The 24,740-nt window shown below is 38.7% G+C and overlaps 3 protein-coding genes and 2 non-coding genes across 7 annotated transcripts; 2 read left to right on the forward strand and 3 right to left on the reverse strand.

The window, feature by feature from the left end:
- Positions 1 to 348: 348 nt before the first annotated feature.
- On the forward strand, positions 349 to 8,704 carry LOC131676647 (zinc transporter ZIP13 homolog). 2 transcript variants are annotated; one of them, XM_058955861.1, is made up of 4 exons: positions 349 to 739; positions 2,578 to 2,960; positions 7,156 to 7,683; positions 7,750 to 8,704. In XM_058955861.1, exons 2-4 carry the CDS (start codon positions 2,753 to 2,755, stop codon positions 8,082 to 8,084), a joined length of 1,071 nt encoding a protein of 356 aa, XP_058811844.1. In that variant the 5' UTR covers positions 349 to 739; positions 2,578 to 2,752; the 3' UTR covers positions 8,085 to 8,704. The 2 variants fall into 2 exon arrangements, with proteins under 2 accessions (XP_058811844.1, XP_058811845.1); XM_058955862.1 differs by lacking the exon at positions 349 to 739 and adding an exon at positions 2,064 to 2,439.
- A 568-nt stretch (positions 8,705 to 9,272) lies between these two features.
- Positions 9,273 to 15,583, forward strand: LOC131676649 (uncharacterized). Its single transcript, XM_058955865.1, has 3 exons — positions 9,273 to 9,727; positions 14,258 to 14,609; positions 14,691 to 15,583. Exons 1-3 carry the CDS (start codon positions 9,429 to 9,431, stop codon positions 15,477 to 15,479), a joined length of 1,440 nt encoding a protein of 479 aa, XP_058811848.1. The 5' UTR covers positions 9,273 to 9,428; the 3' UTR covers positions 15,480 to 15,583.
- Positions 10,167 to 10,267, reverse strand: Trnay-gua (transfer RNA tyrosine (anticodon GUA)). Its single transcript has 2 exons — positions 10,231 to 10,267; positions 10,167 to 10,202 (listed from the first exon to the last, which is right to left on the reverse strand). It is a non-coding gene; the product is annotated as a tRNA-Tyr (tRNA).
- Positions 14,052 to 14,124, reverse strand: Trnak-uuu (transfer RNA lysine (anticodon UUU)). Its single transcript has one exon. It is a non-coding gene; the product is annotated as a tRNA-Lys (tRNA).
- On the reverse strand, positions 15,552 to 17,261 carry LOC131676650 (TGF-beta-activated kinase 1 and MAP3K7-binding protein 1-like). 2 transcript variants are annotated; one of them, XM_058955867.1, is made up of 4 exons: positions 17,064 to 17,261; positions 16,918 to 16,986; positions 15,774 to 16,865; positions 15,552 to 15,716 (listed from the first exon to the last, which is right to left on the reverse strand). In XM_058955867.1, the coding sequence occupies exons 1-4, from the start codon at positions 17,177 to 17,179 to the stop codon at positions 15,578 to 15,580; spliced, it is 1,416 nt and encodes a 471-aa protein (XP_058811850.1). In that variant the 5' UTR covers positions 17,180 to 17,261; the 3' UTR covers positions 15,552 to 15,577. The 2 variants fall into 2 exon arrangements, with proteins under 2 accessions (XP_058811850.1, XP_058811849.1); XM_058955866.1 differs by having other exon boundaries at positions 15,552 to 15,719.
- Between the last annotated feature and the right edge of the window lie 7,479 nt (positions 17,262 to 24,740).

Here is a 24,740-nt window from a genome sequence, read left to right on the forward strand (position 1 = left end):
TACGCAGGCAACTAACTGACAACACAATTTGCGGTTTAAACAGCCCCCTGCTAGGCAACCATTTTGTCCTAGCCAACATCTGCCTTTGTTAAAATCAAAACAACCCAATGCTATTGCACGGGCGGCATGGGCCTAGAGGTGGCTAGAGAGGCCCACTATATGTTGACTACTGTCAAAGTCTGTATATCTCCATACCGGATGACAGGAGCGATACCTCCTGGGTTTAAATCGAATTCCTACCCCTTGCAGTTATAAGAAACAACAAAACGATAAATTGATTCGACGGAACGCATACAGTCATAAAGCAAAGCTGTCAAAACAATATTCACTCGACACTCGCCAAGAGCTCTTTCGCTTTGAACCATTTTTCACCAGTTTGTGAAAATACAAAAGTAGTTGGATCAGTTTTCTCAAATGTTAGTGTATATATGCAGAACTTGAGTAATTTCTCTTTCAATAAGCGCTTCTTTCAATGAACCACGACGAAAAGGTAAAAATGGTGAACAAGCTTGAATAACTGGCCGGTCAGTGGCTCAATCTCAGCGCGGATTAGTCTTTGAAGCGACGAAGGCAGCAGTAGTAGGCGGTCGCTCTGAGTTGCGACACAGCTGTTTGATTTGTTCTTTGTTTTGATCTGGTCGCCTTTCGGTCGTCGGTGGTGCTTTCAGCAGAAAACTTTTTAAGTCTTTTTCTCCGTCATAAGTGGACTGAAGTTGAGTTGAAATTGTCGTGTAAATATGTAAGTACTCGAATTGTATACGATATCTTCTAAAGCTAGAACATGTGAGAATATTGTCCTTGCATTAGATTGTTGCCCTCTGTATCGATGGTAACTAGAAAATAATTTATTGCGTCACCAGTTTTTTTTTATCCAAATCAAACTTGTTTATTAATCGGCGGTACTGAGTTGTGTTATGATCGTGTGTTTTGATTCCTCATTTTCCGGTCGGTTCCCTCAACCATGCCCGGTCGCTCACATTCAAGGTCTTGCCTGTTTGCAGATAGCGTTCCGAGCTATCGCGAACACAAACTGGTTTTTTTTCGAGTGAAGACTGCTGTTCTATGCATAATTGTCTCATGTATGGAGGAAATCACATAGGCCATTAGACAATTATGTGTAAAACGGTAGCTACACCTAGAAAAAGATACGGATGCGGAACTGATACGGACGTATAAGAACAGACAGGGCAATAGAAAAAGTAGGCCAGAAAACTGTCTTCTTTCTGCTTTTCACACGTGAATTTAAACTAAACCTGCTATTTTTGTTCGATGCTTTGACTTGGCTGGTTTCGACGGCGGACGAACAAGTCCACAAGTTGAAAGATTACTTCAACATCCACAAAATGTAACCTGAATGGTCTGCTAACTAGTGCAAATTCTAGACAGATTAGCACACCAACGGTAACTGCGACTGGAAATGCTTCTTTATATTCTTATTAGCCATGCGCAAGTCGAATTTGTATAAAGCCACAGCGCAACAAAATTGACCATTGTCAATCGTTTCGTTCGGGACAAACGGGAGCGCTCGTACGATATTCGCTAATCGCGCGGAAGAAACTGATAATGAATGCTATCCGTCCTTCGATAGTGCGATATTGTCGGGATGTCATGAAGGTAGTACCTTTAGCAAGGTCGTTGATCTAAATTGATTCCTAGGGTAGTTAATTGCATCTTTCTTTGCGAAATGCAAGTAACAGATACTGAAACCATTTGAACAGCTAAACCATGACTCACCATAACGAGTCACGTTGTTCAAAAACGTGAGCAAAATGGTTTAGTACCTATTAGCAGCGCCTTCGGTCGCAATTAATAAACCACTTTTGCACGCGCCACCATGACCAGTAACCATGTTTTAACTTGTAACGTAATAGCAAATGGTTGAAGAAAACACTCGTGCCGAGTGCAAAGCCACCAGCCAACCATCGCCAACCACTTTTCTACGAAACTGCAACCAGCCACTAGTGCTATCAGTGTTGGGCATATGTAAACATGTAACCTCACTCGTTTCTGCCATCTCATTCTACAGTTGTGATACGAACAAAGGAAACCACTCACCCATCACCATGTGGTTTTCCCTATACAAGTGTCGTAGTATGTGTGAAATGGTTTTTTCAAGCAGAAGTACGCAAACACGCTGTTATCAGACCCGTCGTTGTCGTCTACTTTGTTCTTTGTTTTGTGTAGGTGCGCAGGGTTTGCTACTAATGAAGTCACAGAAGACAGCTGAGATGAAGTAGGCAGTTTAAGCCACTGATTCATAGCTCCAGGATCTGATCGCACTCTGTGGTTTACTTATCAATTTCCTCAACATCTCAAACCATGGATGACTTCTTTGATTTCAAATGTTTGTTTTGCTGATAAACATGAAATTGACTTTGCTTCAGAAAAGTATCCGTACCTAACATAAGTAACCATATAGACAAACACATACCGACCGCGGTAAGTAGCAAGATACATTCAGCAGTAAGTTTAGTCTTTAGTCTAGCTTTGCTCGTCGTCTGGGTTGGTCGCGTTTCCTTCCTGTACATTATTCTGTGCCATTCTCTAACTAATTGTTTACTTGTTTTCCCTTTTCAGAACGTGAGATAGTGTTCCCGCGATATGCGTCACTAAATTACGGTTAAAAATTCTCCCTCACTAGAGAGGCGAACAAATTGTTTCTGGACTGAACACGAGTGTGCAAACCGCGGTGGTATAAGTGAAAGTTGAAAAAGAAAATTGCAAGCAACTACCTGCCAATTAGCGGCGAACTATGAACATCTCGACCGGCTTCATGGACGAAACGTTCGTCTATCTGTACCGGGAGATGATGGACAACTACATGCCGGCGTACATTAAACAGTTGGAGTACACCCCCTGGATATTTTCATTGCTCGGATCGGCACTGATCGGGTTGAGTGGAATCCTGCCGCTGGTGGTGATACCGGCGGGAGATAAAGATGCCGCTGATTTTAAGGATCGTAAGTCGACTTATTGTGTTTTATTGTTTTTTTTTCTGTGAGTTTAATTTTATTGGCAAGCTATGCAATTTGCATGACAAACGAGAACTTTGTTGAGCGATTATTGAAACAATTTCTCGTTTAAATTCAAAGGACGAAAGCTACTTATTATCATTTGTCTATTTGTCATGGTTCATGAAATTATCAAACGCTGCAATCATTATCATTCAAATCTAGTCGCGCAGTTTCTGAGATCTTGCCGTTTTGGTATTGTGAACATTTTTGTACCTACGCTGACCTCAATTTCTGGATTCTTTTATTCCTGTATGAGTTCAAGGTAAGGTATTTTCGGTGAAAAAAAATCATTTAGGGTTTTTTTTGCGTTACAAAGTATTTGTCTCTTCAGCAAATTTTCATACAGTTAGTCAACATTTGAACAATATTTCCCTAAACTTTAAAATTCAAAATTTTGAAAATTGGGTGAATGGCAGTAAATCCACAGGATTCGAAAAAATGCGGTGTATGCCATAACTCAAAATCGGTTGGACCAATCGTTCTGAAATTTTACATATTTCTTCTTGACATCATTGTCCAGTTAATTACAGGAGCTTTTAACGAAAAACGAAGCAACATTTTTTTATTTAAATCACAATTTTGGCTTCAAAGCGCTATAAAAACCGGGGTGATATTTACGCAATAAATTGGGACAACTCAACGCTTAGAAACCGTCAAATAACTACCACGCTTCGAAACACGACATTGACTATGAAAACAAATAAGTGATACCCTCAAGGAAGAGTATCTTTTCATGATATCCCTTTACTGACCCTAATAACCTGCAACGGCTCTCATATGGTGACAGGTTCAACGGATCATTGCAAGGCAATTGTCCTAAAGCATATCGTAAGAATTACTCTGGACTCCTTTAATTTTTTGACTCCACGTTGCATGATAAGGGCACAAGACGATGTGAGCAATCTTTAGCCGTGAAATAAAGAATCCAAAATAGTAGCGGATCCATCGTACTACCTTAGGGAACTCCGGAATTATTAGAAAAGGATTCAGACACATTGTCACCAGTTTGAACAACGAACTCACGGTGTCTAAGATAGGATCGAAGCCAGTGGCAGAACGTAGCGGTACTTCCTAGCTGATCAAGTTTTACTAGCTGTATCTCGTTGTTAGCTGTGTCGAAAGCGAGCTTAAGATATGTGTGGATCGTGTCCACCTGGAGTCTTTTAGATATATTTTTTGCGCAAAATTATGAGAAGCTGACTAGATTTTTCTCAACAGATCGACCCGGGAAGAATTAGTGTTGGAATCAGGAATCAGAATATATTGGCCCGTATGTAGTCAGTGCCATATAAAGATAAGAAAATCCCATAGAAAATGGGACAAATATGTGATCACGGGCCGTTAACCCTTCGGCACTCGCGTCAAATTTTGTAACACGAGCACTAGAGTGACAAGAAAAAATTAACCCCTATCGACCCACCCCTGAGTCGATTCCCAGTCCCACCAGCAGTATTTGTACCAAGTTTGAAGGAAATCGGACAAGTCCAACTACCGGACCGTGCTTGAAGTTTGTATGGGATTTTTCGACAATTTATATGGAGAAACCCCACTAGCTCACATTTTCGCCGCTAGGAGGCACTGTACGCATCGTATTATCACTGTAAGTGAAAATAAGAAAGATTATTGGATTGTATATAACTTTGCCGAAGACTGCTAGACAATCTGGCTGGTTACGTATCAGTACTAGATTCCCACGAACTAAACATTTTTGTGAAATAATGGTTAAGTTTAGCCGAAGACTGCATATCAAGAAGACTGGTAACTCTATCCAAAATCTGGCGACAGTAACAGCAACGCCACTTGCGGGTAAAGGTGGTACTTCCCATTGTGGTGCACACGCATATACACTTTTACATTAAGCTTCCTACCTTCCTCCAATAGAGGCGCTGTAACCTCTTTCGCTTCTCGTTTGTATGGGGGAAGGAAAGAGATAGCAATCTTCTTAATATGTAGTCTTCGGTTTAGCTCAATACCATGAATTATAGTAAATAATACGAGTCATGTTTTTGTTAGAACATTTTAGTTCCAAATATTACCGCATAGAGGGCGCTGTCGTCGAAGATACTGACTTTCTAAAAAATAAATCTAGATCTTGAGATGTAGTAAGCTGAAAAAATAACATGCTCGATAGCGCCACCAAGCGGTTTGGTTGAATTTTTCACATCGCACGTTCTATTGGGCGTACTGGTGGGTCCTGTTACAGGTTCAAGTGTGACCTAAGTTTTATACGTACCTATAAAACTACTAAAAAACCGATGAGTTAGCAAGGCATTGTAGCTCGCAACTTAAGTGAGAAGTAGCTTCTCCAATGTCCAACTTTTCGGGTATCGCAAAATTCTCCGTCACCACAAATAGTGCGAGAATAATTTTCCCGAATATATTTAACTGATTATAAGGTTTTTTTTTGTTTCCGTGGAAATAAACAAAAGTGTCAACATGTACACTCCATTATCAAGACAACCGACGACGAAATAGAATAGACTCGTTTTCTCACGTTTTGATAAGCGCCAGCTAGGCATCGAGCACAGAAGGGATATTATGATGAATTGTTCGTTTTATTTATCCGGAGAAGTTGTGTGAGTGCTATAATAGTTTTTCATGTGAAAATGTTAGTTTTTGTAGTCGGATCATCAAATTATCCGGACCTATTCACTCATAAGTGATAAAGGCCTGGTTAGCAATAAATTACTTACTAATATAGTGATATGTCATAGTAGATAAAACACATAGATTACGGAAGGTGCATACCACAACAGATCTAGACCATTAAGGTCGCAGTGGTCCGTGCCTTACAAAAGGGCCTATTTTAGAGTTCTGTATTGATTCCTCCATTATCTGAGTCTTCCTGTTCGGTCTTAGCAGCAGTCTCATTACCGTTATTTTTGAATCACCTGTCTCTTGAGAAGATGAAAGAGAGTGCTCCGCTTGTGATATAATGACTCTCTCTTTTATTACAGCTGTGTCGAACAGGATTAAACTTTGGCCGCAGCGCTATATTAATGGCTAGTAAACGGTGGGGTAGGGTGCGGGATAAGACATGCAAGGGATGGTGGAATCCGCTGGCATAGTTGGCAAGCTCAGCCTCATAGAGTGAAGCAGATTTGTACCGATCATTCGCTTACCAAAGCTCCCAACCTCACTACAAGGAGGCCTGATATACGGCATTGAAGCTCCATGTTACTGACTGAAACATAATAGAGCTCACTTCAAACAACTACCTTGATAAAATGATTAAGACTTTCAGTATTCTAAGATTCCAAAGATTTTATCAAGCTCATCAACAATGTTTCTTAACGAATTACATTCGATGATAGAGCAGTGAGTACAAGGCAAAGTTCCCCTTTGGCTATGCTAAAATTAATATACTTCAGCTCTTTTCAGTATTTATATAACCAACTGGGGACTCAGGAGAGGTTATTTATTAGACATTTCAAAATTATTAATACTTATTAAATTCAAATTATTTAAAAATTGATAGCTTTTTTTAATTTTTTGAAGGCCAGTTTCTTTCGCGAATAACACCCAAAGCACCCTCGCTAAAGTATTCTTCTGATGATTGCCCGGAATGGAGCAATGAGATGGGACCCAAACAAGGTAATTTCCCGTATTTTTCGCGAACAATACGGGATGCGCTTTGGAACTGAGTCCATCCGAAACAACGAAGCATTAATGATCTTCAGACCCAAAAAGTGTATTAGCCATTATAAATTCCCAGATTCTTGTTTTCTGAGTTTTCAACAGATTCTTGATTTTGCTTTCCTGACTGGTTTTGTGCGTAAAACAAAAACATAATCACTTGAAGTGGAAAGCAAGCGAATACAATTGGCGTTGCTAAACTAATAGTGAACACCATTCAGCACTTGCGTGCTTAAAGTCAGTATAGAGTCCCTTGAGCGGTAAATAGACGACCCTGTTGTTCCCAAACGAATTCAACAATCAACCATAACACATGTTGGTTATAATCTCGTTATCGAATCGATCACTATCTAGCCGTACGTGAGCACAAGAGCATCTAGCGATTCATCTGAAAACGCCAACTGGTCTCATTTAATTGCCACAGATATCACCCTTCCACACTCACAACAACCTACACCCGATACTATCAACAGATTAAATATTTGGTTCGTTCCTATCGTTTCAGCCGCCGAATCAAAAACCCTCAAAGTACTACTGAGTTTTGCCGTGGGTGGACTACTTGGTGATGTTTTCCTACATCTGCTGCCGGAGGCATGGAGTAGTGATGTGGTGACCGCCGGACAGTCCGAGTCTGCTCACGAACACCCGTCTATGCGCAGTGGTTTATGGGTGCTTAGTGGGGTGCTGATTTTCACCATTGTGGAAAAAATCTTCTCCGGCTACACGAGTGCCGACGAGAATAATCCACAGCCCAGATGTGTGGAGATTGCGACGTGTTTGCTGCGGAAGAGTGGTGGGAAACTGCCGGAAGGATTTGTGGGAAGTTGTGGCCAGTCTTGCGACATCGAAGACGTTCCGAATGGATGCTTTCTCGCGGGAAAGTCCGAGGAAAAGAAAGAACCTACCAAGAAGGTGGCTGGATATCTGAATCTGCTGGCGAATTCTATCGATAACTTTACCCATGGCTTAGCCGTTGCCGGTTCATTTCTGGTATCGTTTCGTCACGGAATACTAGCTACCTTTGCCATCCTGTGTGAGTTTTTTGAAACTATTTCCTAGTTTAAACAATAATCATAACGGTTTTCCCTTATTCTTTTAGTACACGAAATCCCTCACGAAGTGGGTGACTTTGCCATACTGCTACGATCCGGTTTTAGCCGGTGGGATGCGGCAAAGGCACAGCTACTGACGGCTGGAGCAGGCCTAATGGGAGCGTTGGTAGCAATTGGTGGAAGTGGTGCTACGACTGCCATGGAAGCTCGTACGTCCTGGATCATGCCGTTCACGGCTGGAGGATTTCTCCACATCGCACTGGTGACGGTGTTACCGGATCTGCTCAGTGAAAATGATCCCGTGGAATCAATCAAACAGTTTGCTGCCCTTTTGCTGGGTATCGGTCTAATGGGAGTGATGACCGTGTATTTGGAACACTAGAAAAATTTCTTTCTCATCTGTTCGAAAAAACTAGGATGTGCGTGCGTGTATCTATAGATGTAAGACTGGATGGCGAGAACTCTACGATTGGATTGATCCTTCCACCCACCCCCTTTCTAGCCCTATTCTCTAGTCCCAAGGACTCTGGCACGATCCAATGTAGTGTCATCTGTGTTTGCCATACTCCTCTACGTGTAAGAAAAAAAAAAAAACAAAAAAATCAAATTACTAGGTCGTAGCTAATAAACGGTACGTAACCAATTTAACTGTTAAAGCGTAAATTTTGTTAAATAATGTAATTATATAGATGATAGGAAACGACACGATAATAATAATAGACTCCTCGGGCAGGTTTCATTTGTGATACTGTTGTCCATCAAGCGAAAGAAGAGCAAAATTTCTGCTCATTTATAGATTGAATGTAGATGGCTGCTCAGAACGCGGCAATATCTAGAAAGCTTGGTCGTTTTCTTCACAACTTTTCTGTAAATATAACCGAATCGGTGATCGGTTGATTTGTCTGCGGTGATTCTGATATATGAGACAAGTGAAGAAGAAACCCTGTGATTGCCTGTATGATACCCAATTGTAATAAAACGATATTCGAAAGTGCTAGCGGACCTGTTTGCTTGTGTATTAAAATTAACTTATTTTCTTCGAAAAATAGTATCTTAGAGTTTCAAACCATTTTTATTTCGGTTTGATTATTGAGTTTTTTAACCTTACAGTCATTCGTCCCTTTTTAAGTTTGAACAATTATTAATTGGGAGGGATTAGGAAAAACTAAATCTATCGACAGCTTAAAAAATGTATTTCATTATGTACTGAAGTAGCACTACACCACCTCCTTTCTAAAGTGAAGCTGTAGACAAAACGAATCATTCCATTTGGTTCAATATTCTAATTTTACTACAGCACCGCACACTTTATTTATTGTCGATTTCCGGATGAATTCGCGTTCGATTGGTCGTTACGATTAATCATTCTCTTTCCCCGGTACCGTTTTTCTCGCATGAATGGTTGTTTTTGTTTTGAATGTTTTCTCTCTTTCCTTCATTCGTCTGCGTCATTCGTTTGTGGTCCACGCGCGAGCAGAGCACACACAGCCAAGCACATCTCACGCGCGCGATTCCTCGTCACCGCTTGCTGCGTTTCCGCTGATGTTCTTGCTCAACAAACAGCTGCAGGAGCAGCTCAGTTCGTACTCAGATTTCGTAGCAACGAGAGCGTTGCCACCATCGAGCAGCAGCGAGTGGCCGCGAGAAATAGCACAAATTGGTGCGTAACATCGATCGACATCCGCCGTGCGTGAATCGCGTATGCGCGCACATACACACACGCAAGATGGCGCCACGGCTGTTGTACCTGGCAAGGATTGTTCTGTTGTTGTTCATGCAGACTTTGCTGGCACCGATTGACATCCGGTGCATGTCAGTCGATCAGGACGCGACCTGCAGCCGATTGGATCGTAATCAGTACCTCGATCCGGAGATTGGCACTCCGATGGTCGAGGAGGACTTCCGAGGCCACATCACAGTGCTGTATAGTGTGGCTCCACCGAAGCCGTTCCTCACTCGCCGTATTTACAAGGAGCGGGACCCTATATACTACAACAAAATTCTGTTCGACGAACAGATTCAGCTGTAAGTAAACTTTAAATGATTAATAAATACATTCACCCGGATCAATCAGTGCGCATGGGGGGACCTGTATCAATTGACAATCAAAAGTGATACAGTTGAATGAAACTACTGGCCTGCTGTCTGTGAACCCTATCTCTCTGTGTGTTGGTATCTGTCACACAGCGTCGAAGCATTTAAAATCGTAACAAAATCGCAGCTGTCTACAACCTTCCATGCGCCTGTGGGTGGTGCTGTGGAAACTCCAGTTTGTTATTATAATCTATCTCTCTCTCCTCCCCTTTAAGCAGTTTCAAACTGACTGCTCCTCTATCGAATGAAAAAATGATCACAACAGGTTGTGTTTGCATAATTTTGCACGCATAGGTAACGGTATCTGGATTCATGAATCGAGAAAAAAAAATGTATTGACGAGACGACGACTGGTGGTGGGGTAAAAAGTTCCTTCGAGCCGGATTTGAACCAGCGACCTATGGATCGCTATAATCTGTTTTGAAAAACTTCCTCTACAGTCCACCGCTCTACCAACTGAGCTATCGAAGGTTGCTGGGGGAGGGTTGTTCATAGCGATACTGCTTCTGCTCTACCTGACACGTGATGGTGAAATGTTGAAAGAAAAATCGATAATCGGGTTTCTTCTGATTTCACGCCAGTGCTACCAGTTTTGCTGTTGCGCGGGGAAGTCTAAATTTTGCTAATTTCGGTTTCGGATACGACTCATGGTATTTCCATTCTACATTTATTATAAAAGAAATGTGTAGAATTTGTTGTAATATTTTCCGAGGTCCGCACTGCTAAAAATCCAAACTCATATTTCATTTATTCCACACACATGATATGAATATGCACAAAAATGTGCTAAAAATATAAGACGTATTAATCACGTACATACATTTGATGTGAAATCTGCTATGAAACAAATTTCTATGTGGCAAACTATTATAATTTTGATGTACGCCACATGAATTTCAATAGTTTTCACATGATATTCATGTGTGATAGATAATTTTTATGTGCTGATACAAATTGCAAAAAATCATGTGTGAAATTGATAGATTCAATATAGCGAATTTTGTCAGTGCGGAAGGCCGAGTCTTACATACAAATCGACTCAGCTCGAAGATCTGGGACATTGTCTGTGTGTATGTATGTAACAAACTCTCATTCGCGTTTCTCAGCAATGGCTGAACTGATCTTGAAGGGTTACACCACCATAGAATTTAAAAAAAAATTATTCATCAAAAATATGGTATAGGTCTTAAAAATGATCAAAGTAAAAATCAAAATCAAAATCAAAATGTACAAAGTAACAATAGACGAATTTCGCGCTAAATCGTATTCAGAGTTTGCAGCACCCTCTCAGATTTTAATGGAACTTTCTGTACATGAAGACTTTGCCACAAAAAGCCACTTTGCATACTTTGTTTTTCCAAAAATAATCTTTTGAAAAGGGTCAACCTTTTTTACCAAATGGCTAAAAATGACAAATGCTACAAAAAATGTTGTACGAGTGATTTTCACAAATTAGTAAGTAATTATGTTCCCTACCTACCGTCAAAAATTCAAGTTAGGCTCATTCAAGGAAAAAAAATATTTAAAAAAAAATTCCGATAATATTTTTATCTTTTCACTTCTGTAAGCTCTAGGAAATTGGCGATGGAATCGATGGTACACAATCTGTGCGACAAAAAAAGTTAAATGTGAGAAAAATAAATGCTATAAAATATATGTAATATGGGAGTGGTTGCAGTGGATGGTTCAAAAAAAAAATTTAAAATAAAATAACGACCACTCGCTCATTTTAAAGTTTACATTCAAGTTTGTTATGAATATATTCCAAATTCGTTACTGATACATTTGCATGTATCAGGCAACTAGCAGTTGGGAAATTGAATTCTGAGATGATTATCACTTTCACTGGTTTAGTTTTCGATAAAAATACACTGAAAAAAAGATCAGATTGGACAAGGAAAAGTTTTTTGCGGTTTTTTATGCGGATTTTCAAAGATATGCGGATGTTCAAAGTTATGCGGTTTTTATGCGGTACGTATCCCCCGCATAAAAAAAAACTTCAGTGTACTATGTTACATGGTTAACATAGTGGAATTAAAACGGAAGACTTCTTAAAAAAGTGTTTAATTGAAAGTGACATTTCTTTACAAGATGAAATTTCCTTATCTAAGCGCTTCCATGCTAATTTGGACAGCGTCAAAAATATATTTGGGACACACTGAATGTGATCCAATAAGTATTGGAAACGGTTAATTCGACGGAACCGAGATACTGACTTTCGTTTATTTTCGTTTATTTGGAGCAGTGAAAAGCCCGTTCAAGCAGAACATAACAGATTCTCTCTTGACTTGTTCTTATTGCAGTATATTGAATGTTATTAAAATAAACTTAGTTTGAACAATTTTCAAATAAAATATTCATTGAAGAATATCATAGGCAATTCAGTGATTGAAAAATTATACCATCAAAAATGATATACAGTAAAGATCCGATTTTATCAGTCCCCGATTTTGTCTACCCCCTGATTTTGTCAGCTTTTAGACCCTATTTTGTCAGCCTCATATGAAAATTGATAGTTGGTAGTTTAATGGGCTCTGGCAGACGAACCAGCTTGAATTCGAGTAAATCCTTTCTTGACGCTATTTTTTCTTATCTTAGAAATCCGAAATATGCAAAAAAAATTTTTTTAAATTTTTTTAAATTTTGCGCTATTAGACCTCCCTTAAGGGAAATTTAAACTAAATAATCAAAACGGGTTATGAGGCTCTATCTAGGGACAAAAGAAGAATATTTTGAGAGCTTCGGCTTATTAAAAAGAAAGAAAAATATATGTCCTGATTTTTTCAATGTCTCCGTTTTATCAGCCTGAAATTCACCAAGGGGCTGAGTTTTCATTATATTTCAAAGATTAAGTGAAAGGGTAACTGTGATTCTATTAATTAAAAAAATAGGAAAACATTCGGTACAGTTGGGTTGCTTCAGACCTGATCATATATTATAAAACACTACACGCATCAACATACTCAAGTGAGGGATAAATTGATGTTTGAAGCTGCTCATGAGAATCAAGAACTAAAAAATCTATGTTGCTGACATTATGTACTTGGCTTTTCTTTCTTGAATCGATTTTGTCAGGAGGAGATAGGGTGATGCAATTGATGATTCGGTATTTAGTAATAGTTTTATTTGGGGTCATTTTGTTTTAGAGAACGTTCAAACTGCTTAAGATTTAAGGGAACTTAAAGCTACTCAAACTGCGATCATAACATCATAGGGTTGGAAAAAAATATTTAAAAGGAGGAGCTTAAGCGCCTCTCTTATATAAACTCTTGATTGCTTTGTAGCATTCCGCGTAGACTATGTTCAAAGTTAGCGTATGCTTAGTGACGGTATTGTTAGGAAAATCTGTTTGTCAGAACGGTCCAGTTTTACTTTTCACCCTATAATAAACAAACATTTAATTGTCATAATTTTCATTCCATGACTTGCTAATGATTTGAGAAGTCTGGAGATAATCCGCATTCGTCCTATCGCTACTTGATTTTTTTACATTCTAGCTTACCAAGCAAACCTCCAATAGGAAAGTAAATTTAGATGTGTCCAAAATAATTTGGTACCATTTTTTACGAAATATTTTAGACACTATTTATTTTATACTTGTAAGTAAAAATTTAAAAAGGAATATTTTCAAACATGTAAAATGCAGAATCCAGGGACCGACAAAATTATTAGATCGTTGGAAAACTATTAAATTGTACACTTAAATCTACTACTACTACTCTACTATTATCACTACTACTGATTTCTCTTGGCAACCATGGAATTGTGCATCGTTTTCGATGACACTTTTACAACTGTGCATTTTTGATTAATTTGAAGCGTTTCTCTAAGCTACCAACTAACAATGATGAGACTTTAGAAACAACCCAAAGAATGCAATTGCCTTCATCAAACTAAACGAATTTGAAGAAATTGGCAGTAAAGAAGACATTTAATGTATAAAAGGGGTCCAAAATATGTAGAGTTCAAAACTAGATTGCTTACCTTACTTTATCGAACGAATGTTTTTTGCCTTCTGTATAACGACAGCTAATTCATATGGGAGTTGCACTCGACCGAACAACATTCATTTGAAAAATTAATCCATTGTAATGTATAGGCTCTACAGTACTATTCGTATACGAATCCAAAAAATCATAAAAGTTCTTGTTATCAACTCTTACTGTCCTATTTGGTAAGAGAACACTTGCACAAAAGAATAGACGGAAAATGAATTTGGCAACACATTAAATTTTCACAAGAAAAAAAAGTCCCACGCCCGAATAGGGACTTGAACCCTAGACCGTTGGATTAAAAGTCCAACGCTCTACCGACTGAGCTATCCGGGCCGATATCGACCATCGCGCCTATCATCAATCACATTGACACCATTTTTCCTTTCCTCTCTTCACCTGCGCCACACCCCATACGGTAAACCGACTGGTTGCTGATATAACCTATGACTCACGCACACACGCATAGCTTCCACAATCTATTGGACCGATTTGAGAGCAACGGCTATGGGGACGTGCAATTTATTCTCGCCGCTACCGCCAGTCTACACCCGGACGAAACGGACTTTTACGATTTCGATGATTTCCTGGACAATGTGACGAGCATCGCGGCCAGCCACAACATCTCGGTGTATCCGAACCCGCTGAACGAAAACGGCACGTTTGCCATGTTTGGCCTGAGGGAGTTTCAGGTGTACGTACTGGATCGTTGCTCGCGGATAGCCTACATAATCGAGCCACCCTGGAGTCTGATCCAGTACTCGTACGTGAAGGCTGCCGTGCTTTCGACGCTGTACGATCGACCGTGTGGTGACTGTGACGTAGGTGCTCAATTATAATTTGGTCTTGAAAAACGAACGATTATTTTGCTATTAACGGTTTTTTGTTGTTTCATCTTTAAGGTCGACAATTTTCTTAATTCATCGTTGCCGGAAAAGAAACTAGAAGAAGTGCAGCTGCTACCAACGACTGATTCACCCAACGGCACTACTATGGCTGAGGCTACGATCCCGACAAACTCGAATATCAGCCCGTATGATGATTCCCCTGAAAGCGACGAAGAAATTCTCACCGATGAAGATCCCGATCTGGAACGTACTACCGAAGAGATTGATATACTACGACCAAACATAACCGAGACAAGCTCAACCGACGATGAGGACCCCTTCGCGAACTTTACCGTGACCGGTCCGGAACTATCGCTCCCGTTGAAGATCATCCTTCCAGCAGTGCATATTCACTTTGAACAACCGAAGCCAAATAACTCGTACGATAAATACGCCTATATTATCTTCCAAAGCGACAATCCGCTGCTACATCATCATGAAAACGAAGCCAAAGAAAATGTGACTGCACCCTCATTGCGGGAAATTCCGCTCGTGAACGTTTCAGCCAACAGTACCCTAAGAGTTGTAAATGTCGATTGGCCTCTAGAACAGTTACGGGAAATACTCAACAGCTCGACCATATTTTACGACGACCATACCACGCAAGTCTATCGGAAGTTGGCCCGATACAGTGCTTCCGGTTTCGACGAATTGGAAGAACTATCGGTCGCCAGCAGGTATGCCGCCTGGAAGCGAAGCCAGGCGGAACGGATCGAGCAGGTGAAAACTGAGAAGCGCCATTTTATTCGTAAGCACTACGAACGGCTGATACAGTGGCTCAGCTGGCAGTTTGAGAAGTCCTGATAATGGCTTACAGCATGATAAGTTCAACTTAAATACTCTAGTAAAACAAAATATTTTTTACTTATGTTTTTAAAAATAGGCAATATATGTGTTTTATTTCATACGTGCTCGTCAAAATCTATGTTCGCTGGCAGCTTTCCAAGCTGGCGAGCCTCTGCTACCCGCCGATGATAGTCCGAAAAATCTACGTACGGTTCGACCTTCGTTTCCGGGTCCGGGAAGTTTACGCTTTCGCATCTACTGAAAATGGGATTACATAAGCAAGCTAAGATCTGCAGGAAACAAGCAACTCACCTCTCCGAGCTAGCAACCGAATTGTTGGTTCCCATTCCGAAACAGTCCCTTTCGGTGCCGTAGTTGTGGTTCGTCGGTGTAGCGTCGGAACTGGCCGTAGACGAAGCGGACGTTGTAGACGTGAACGAGCGGCTACTATTCTTACGATTGTTGAACGCATTCGGCAGCGGATAGTTGAAGTTTCGAATCAACAACGTAATATCGTCCCGGTCTGAAAATGGTGCCGTCTTTCCCTCTTCAACATGCTGCATAAACGCATCATGATGCAACTGAACGATGCGGTGCACCACCGATTGCGCTACCCCGGCCAAGGTCGATTGATTCTGAAATTCTTCGGCAATCATTTGAATAAGGATTCGATTCCCCTTGCTTGTCTCCCGTGGGTAGAGATCTTGTAAGGCTCTACACAATCCACTAGACATCAGCACCAGAAACTTACAAGCCAATGTGACTGGAATCGAACCGACTATCTCCGGTTGAAATATCAGCGGTTCCGATAAGGCTCCCGACAAAAAATCACAATCCTTGTAACCCGTTTTTCCCAGATAGTTACCAATGCATCTGGTACTGTACATGGGACGATTCTCGAAATTACGTTCCTCCAGTCCTAGCCGAAAAAGACGCACCGCTTCCTCCTCATTGCAAAGATTATGATCGACACTCAGCTGTGTGACGGTCAGCGTATCAAACTCATCCGTCTTACACAGTAAGGCACGACAATTTCCAATATTCCCAATGTACAGTTTGGACTGGTAGATCAAAGCTACGGCGGCACTGCTTCCAACCGACAACTCCACATCGATCTTGCTCAGCTTCTCCAGCACATTTCCATATTTCTGCGAGATCTGATACTGACTTAGCTCCTTATCATCCAACAGTAGTTGTAAATTCGTTTTTGTAGCCACATCCGCATCAATCGAATCGAAATAACCCTTTTCGACCGAGTGGAAAGCCTGACGGATTACGTCCTTCACCGCCTCATCCGTGGAGCGACCATTCAGCTGACCCAACAGTAAATCGGCAGCCATTTTTTGCAAAGCGAAATCCGCAACCCGTTCCCCGTCGTGACCGGAGTAGATTGCATACAGCAAACTGATTGGGTTAGTGTTATACAATTTAGGTACATTTATTAACCAGTACTTACGTGTCGTCCACAGTACACAGGCACTTCTTATCCCTGGATTTGTAAGTTTCAATACGGGTACCATCCTCTCTAAAATGAATAGGTCGTTAGTTAGAAACAGAGACGTTCCAAATGAAATGAGTATTGGAATCTCAAACCGGGCTTACCTGTAGGTTTGGTTGTTTGCTTCGCCGACAGCGGTAGACGGGCACACCTTCAAATCATCGGTCCATGGTCGAGCTTTGTTACTGACCGCTTCCACTGAATCAACACCCGCTCTCATCGTTCTGCTGATTCACCGTAAACGAAATAATAACAGAAAAATCGGGATTGCCTGGATTGCGATAATACGAATAGAAGAATCAAAATAAACGGAATGAAACCAAATCATTTGACCAGCAGCGTTGCCATTATTTATTTTGGGAAATCCGCAAATGTGATATCCCCGGCTGACGTCAAAATCCGCAAAAATCCGCAAGTAATAAAATCCCCATTTTTTATTTTTTTTCCACCATTAAGGGCTTTTCGAGCTTTTTTACAATTTATTATCATTATGTATGAATCACTTTTATTTTTCAATTTTCAAATGTTTGACTGGAAACTCCACACTCGCCGCCGAATTTGGGAGAAAATCCTCTTTCTCAGTGAACTAAAGAAGATGCGGAAATTTGACCGGACGCATATTTAGTTCTGCGCACCTTGTTCCAGAAATTTTCAAAAAGGAACATTTTAAAAAAACAAGAATTGGAAATATAAAAATTGCAAATTAAAAGATCGAAAAATCCTAATTAAAATCCAATAAATTCCAAAAATAAAAAAAATAAAACAATTAAAATTCAAAAATAAAAGCATCGAAAATTAAAAAAAAAAAACGAACTAAAAAAAATACCAAAATGCACAAAAATTTAAGGATGTGTCAATCAAATTCAAAAGGCGGGCATAGCGTAGATGACAAATCGTTTACCTCGTTCGCAGCTCACTTGGGTTCAATTATCAATCTCGCACATAGAGTTAGAGAGATTTCTAAAAGATTTTTCTATCCTGAAAATGGAGGCAAATTACCCAAAGGCTAAAACGTCTATAATCGAAGTAAAAACAATCTAACTCAGGAACTTATAACCGTCGTTACAAGTCACGATGATTTTTATGTGCATTATTGTATTTTTTAAAACTGTTGTGTTTCTTAATGTTACTGTTAGTAGGGTTAGTATTAGTTAGTAAATAAATAAATAAATATGAATTTTAAATAGTAGGGACAAATACACATCACAGCAATTGTAAATAACAACATCGGGCTGTAATGGGTTGAACAGTGAGCTAACAGTTGCTCACTGAGAGATAATACACCGCTGAATGAGGTGGTGATAGGTTACACCTGGGATGGAAATGGTAATGGTGGGTGGCAGTAGTAAGGAAAGGGGACCATGCAAAATCCGCCATTGGTCATTAGTACCGCGACATTCGTGTGCATCGGAAGTGAGTGAAAAGAATTATAAGTAGTGAGATAATATTTAGCGGACATCTTGGAGATCCCAACCGTACTGTTCATTCAGGACCTTTTTTATACCCGAATAAAACACTCACTCGAACACGTTTCGGCCTAGGCAGAGGAATCTGCTGACGTTTAACTGCCAAGGAATTAGCGTACAGGTGCCGCAGAGCCCTGTGAACCCTCGGGTATTGTGCCCTAAACGTAAAGGAGGGCCCTTCTCGGTGAATCCAATACGGTATCGTCCGTGGCCCATTGATCGAGCCAAAGAAGGAAGACGCCGTAAAGTTCCATTCCCGCCACGCCACCCATCCGCCGTTACAATCGACTGGAGCCTTTGCGACCCCCGCAAATCGGGACGCCATAGCTGTACCACCAGCACCAACAGCAAACCCAACGAACTGCGAGCATCGCCGGAATCACCAGCGAGCGCTCGCCATCAGCGAACACCACGAGCAGCCCAGCATCGGTACGTACCGCAGCAGAAAGCGAACTTGAAACCTACAATAGCCCAATAAACCACACCACACACCAACACTTTGTTTGCTCATTTTTATTTAAATAAATTTCACTTTTCCACATCCTAGAAATACAATAGTTTTGTGCACAACCTTGTTTCGCGAAGCCCCTCCGATTACCCAGTAGCAAGCCGACCTGGAGATCACAGTATCCACGGTCTCTTGATCTGTGAGCTTGTTCGGGAGTATTTGTCTCAGAAAAGATATTAAACTCACGAATTTAAAAATCAAAATGCTTCAAAACTTCAAGCTTAATTATTTAAAATTTTAGAAATTAAATGCTTTAAAAATCTAAAAACTATGAAATTAAAAAATAAGTTATTTGAAATTTCAAAAAGAAAATCATTTCAAAATTCAAAAGTTTAAAAGTTTAAAGGTATAAAAAATTGATTTAAAAAAAATATTAAAATCTGAGGATTCAAAAATTTTCGAGGTTAAAAGTTTGGAACCCAAAAATTTAAAAAATTGAAGATATAAAAACCTAATAAATAATTAAGATATTAAAAGTTTTTGGATGTTTAATTGTAGATTTAATTTGATATTAAAAAAATTTTTATTTAAAAAATTTAAATGCATGAAAATTTAAAAATATGATGGTTAAAAAATTTGAAAATTCAAAAATAAATATATTTCATAATTCAAGAAGTTAAACATTTAAAAACGCATAGATCCTAAAATTTGAAGATTTGTTAATTTAACATTTTATTATGTAAAAATTATATCAGAATTTGGGAATTATAAAGTTTAAAAACATAAAATTTAAAGGATTATACATTAAAAACTTTAAAATTCAATGATTTTGGAGTTCCTTCTCAAAATTTAAAAATCGGAAAAATAAAAATTTAAGAATCCAAGACTTTTGAAATTTAATAAATTGAAAATCAAAAAGGAAAATATTCAGAAATTCAAAACAAAAAAATTAAACATTCATAAATTTTGACTTTGAAATCTTTAAAGTTTTAAAACTTTAGCGTTTTTAAATTTGAATGCTTAAAAATTTAATAAAGCGAGAAAAGCGGGAACGAAGAAACAATCTCAGTTTATAGTATTTTTGTCGAACTTCAACACTTATATTTTTATTGAGTTCTCAATGGTTGCTGAAACTCTGAAACCATTTCGCTGAAATTCAGCAACCGAAATTTACTTTGCCGTTTCGAAATCAATTGTTTACTTTATAAAAATAATATAATGTAGGTATTGTGATTAAACATACAATTTAAAATTCAAAAATTAAGGCCAACCATTTGATTCATTCATGAAAAATCCGCAAAAAATCCGCAAATTCAGAAAATCCGCAGAAAAATCCGCCACTCTATTTTAAATTGCGGAAATTCCGCAGGATTGCGGAAAAATCCGCTACTATGGCAACGCTGTTGACCAGTGGTGCCAGGTGAGTTTGGAAGCTGCAAAAGATATTGATAAGCTGTGAAGACATTTCGATCATGAACCGACCAAAGGGCCGAAGACGCAATGATATCGAATCGAGAAAAATAGCTTTGAAAATTCGCTTCAGAAAATTAAATCGTATTTTAACAGTGTTTGCACACTGCTTTTTCAAATGTATTGAAACACTTTAAAACAATACTAGTTTTCGGAAGCATTACTAATATATTTTATATAATAACGTTTTCGTTGATAAAATTGAAAAAAATATATTTCGCCCAGTGTTGTTATGAAATGTTGATTAGGCCATTTTTGAGTCGCCCTCTTATTTTGACCACTCATAATTTCGCCCTGCAGTGTCGCCAGAAAACAAAAACCAAATGTGGGTTTCGCCGTGCTCGCCGGAGGGGAAAATTTGTTATTCTCCCCGGGCGTATCAAGCAGTTGGTTTTTGTTTAGGGCGACTCTGTTTACGGACCTTGTAAACAATGATGCTGTCAATTTCGCCCGTACACACTACCTTAGAAATGCAGAGGCGTAATCCGCCTGGCGGCTTGTTTACAGTTGAAAGTCGGATCCGCCGTTTTGTTTTTTATTGATTTTCATGAAGTGTGAAACATTTAAAAATGAGTTTTTATATTTATTATGAAGTATTTTTACTCCTCTTTAAGATATTACTCATATCTCCGTTTGTGTATATTTGTTATATAGGCCCATTTGTCGGTTCACGATCGATTTAATTTCTTGAAGATATTGCGCACTTCCCACTAACCTGGACTCCGCACTTTCAAAGTGCGAGTGATCAAACTGCTACTGAAAACTGCGAGCTGTCAAAACACATGTATTTCAAGTGATAGATATGGTCCATTCATAGACAGACCAGTCGAACTAACCAGTCTATGAGAAGAATTTAATAGAAAAACAGTAAGTGCGCAGTGCGATTAAAATCCAGTTTTTGGTGCCACAAGCAATATTTAGTTTGGAAAATGTAACCCATATTTACGCCAGGGGTAGGCTGTGGTTGTCAAATCACATATATTTTGCGCGTACCCAACATCTCGCCTCGGTCCAGCACTTTGGACCTCGTTTTTTGTTACTTCACCCCAAAAAGAGAACATGGGGTAAGCGCTTTCGCATGTCTCGTGTACTAGTCGTTGACATATTTGTATAAAGTATTATTTATTGCTGTTTAACCGTGATAGTTACGTCCGGTACAGCTGATGTTGGGTACGAAATACTTACTAGACAGCGTCCCCCTTGATTTACGAAACAAATATTTATACATACTTAAAGTGGATGTTTTGCGAATGAACTGTCAATTTGGTAGAAAATTTTCAAAAGTTTACGCTAAAATTATTAAGTATTTTTTTAAAATACAACTTAAGTTGGTAGAAAACTAATTTCCTTCCGGTAAACAGACTTTTTACGCAAAAGAGATATAATGTAGTATATTTTCAAATGTTTCTTTCAGAACCAGTACAAAGTTGTGTATGCTTGAAATGAAAGCTAATCCCGAAATGTATAGTAACAAAACCATGATTTTCACTGTGACAGTACAGTAATTTTACAATAATTTACAGTAAGTTTTAGTGTTATGCTACAATACAAAAACAATAAACTTTAACGTTTTTACAGTAAATTTCAATGTAAAATAGACTTTTACAATGAAAAAGGGGGTGGTTATGAATCTTAACATTAAAAAAAATCAATTTCTAATAACTATAATATTTATTGTTTTATGATTGTTTGTAGGGTAAATGCTATTGTAAAATTCTATCCGGGATTCTTGCCAAAAGTGAACATATATTTGTTGTGCTTTGATGGGTTGTTCAAATATTCCTCAATCAGGCAGTTGTGAACCCTAACCTAGAAGCACAGTATACACATTTTCGAAGATCTACCATATCTATTAACATTAACTTATCTACCATATCTATTAACATTAACTTCCAAATCGGTTGTCTTCCTCTCTGAGTCCATTATTCACCTTGATTGATACGTATTTACATAAAAATATCAAACAATTCCATATCAACATTTGAATAGGGCTAATAAGATGTGTAAACAAACTTTTGTTTTGCAGATTTCTCTTAATTTGTTATCATTTCAACACAGAAAACATTTGAAATTGATTCTGCCAAGGGTAAAGATGTTGATTCATGTGTATTTTTCATAAAATTCAACTCGTTGGCGGAATAATGAGCGAAAAAAGTTTGTTTACAAAAGTCTCATTAGCCCTTTTGAAGAATTACTATTGAATTATCAAATCATTTAGCGCAGATATGAAAAACATACAAACATCCACCTTATCGTGTTTAAGCTATTAAACTGTAGGTATCAGGTAATTGAGCTTTGCAGAAAAATGTCAATCGGAGAATGCATACAATACTCACCATATAGCGAATACAACTGATATATTACATAATTCTAATTCAACTATTACACTACCATACTCATTTTAGTTACCATTTCAAACATCTTCCATGTATCCTATATTAAAGAATAGTATACTACATTGGACTTTTGTGCCATAGGTTAATATTGTTCTTGTGGTCATTGTTATTTGTACCCTGCTCCAAAACCTGTACATTAACATGACAAAAAACTCGATATTTCGGCGATAGCTCAATTGGACAAAGCGACAGCCCGCTTAATGTCAACAAGGCTTCTTTTAAAAGATGGCAGAAATTTGTGACTTGGAGGGAGGGGGCAATTTGTGCAAATTTTTGCGTTACGTATGTTATGAATGGTCGCTTAAACAAATTTACAAACGAAAGAAGGTGGCTGAGTAATATCCGGGACATTAATGGAATGTCGTTGAATACAATTAGGACCAGTCCTAAAACTATTAAATCAACTATATTACAGGATTGAAGGGAATAGATTTATGGAAATACAATAGTTTGAGAATGTATTATGAAATGAGAATCCTCTTAAGCCAAGAAGTCGTTTGTCTCCTATAGTTATCCGTATAAAATATTTGTATTCCCCAAATTCAAACGGTGAAATAGCTCATTATCAATGCAGCTAGATCACACTATCGATTATGATGGCGTCTGAAAAAACTGGCTGTTCTGCTGATAAAAATGTAAACGTTATGTCTATTAATTTTACGCAAGCATTTTTGCAATTGGCGGTGGCATATAGACACTACTAGCTGGCATATAAACCTAATGCCTTATAGCACAGAGAACTGACGTCTATCTTCGACATTCAACTTGTATAAAAATCCTTAACGTTTTCGAAGGTAGCTGGGATATCTCCAACAGGTGCGCTACTGTTATGGTTTTAAGTGGATGAGTTCGACTGAATTGACAGCGGTTATACCTCTACCCAGTCAAACCATTCCGGTACCTTTTCGGACTTTTGAGTGGATTCTCAGTGGATTTGACGGATAACTGGGATAAGTTGGTGTGGCGGCGCTAGTGTTGGTTTTTTTGGTTGAAGCAAGGGGTCACTCAATATACTGGTAACTGGCGGTAAATGACTTGAACCCTTTTTCTTCACAACATTCTATTAAGTTTCAGGTCGTGTCGTTGGTTGTATCGTACATTAATTCAAATGTTTACATACGTTTCATTGATATATTGTGCGTTTTTTTTGATTATAGAGGTTTTAACCTTAAGGTTATTCGTCTCTTCGGGTTAGAAAAATCTCTTATGAAAAATTTCTAACCCTATGTGCGGGGTCGGGACTCGAACCCAGGTGCGCTGCGTACAAGGCAATCGATTTACCAACTACGCTACGCCCACTCCCTCTATTGTGCGTTTAAATTATACGTAAATTATATTTTGCAAATATTTCAAACATGTTTACATCGTTGTTAGTATTTTGAAAGTACTGCTTTCTCGTCAGGCATATCTAGAGAAAATTTACTATAGGACGTAAGTAACAATGAGAGATTCTCTTTGGGGTCTTTCTCTTCTGTCCATTACTCGGCCATTTCAACATTTACTACTCTACTCTCGGCATAATATTCTAGTAAAAGCCGTCGGCTTTCGATATGTACTGGAAAATTAGTGCAAAGTGCTGTAGTGATATCGTAATAAACGAAAGAGAAAGTAAACAATGAGAGGCTCTCTATGTTACTTACGTCCTATTGAAAATTTTCTCTAGATATATGCGAATTGGAATTACAAATTACAAAATTCAATACCTCATAGAGTGTGAAACTGCTTACACCATTTGCACATCCCCTGTTCTCGAACCTTCAAGCCCTGCAGAAGTAGCCGCTAAAATCCAGCTGTCGAGTATATTCACAATATTTGTTCGATCATGGATGTTTGTTCTCTGTGCTGATAGTTATGAAATGTGAATGTAAGATTAATATTTCTTCGTTAATACACACGAGAAATATTAATCTTAGATTCACATTTCGTAACTATAAGGCATATAAAAACTGATTCTATAACATTAACATTTCTTCTCATTAAGAATTTAAGTGAACGCTTTGA

Source organism: Topomyia yanbarensis, chromosome 1 (genome assembly GCF_030247195.1).
Source record: "Topomyia yanbarensis strain Yona2022 chromosome 1, ASM3024719v1, whole genome shotgun sequence".
Lineage (NCBI taxonomy): Eukaryota > Metazoa > Arthropoda > Insecta > Diptera > Culicidae > Topomyia > Topomyia yanbarensis.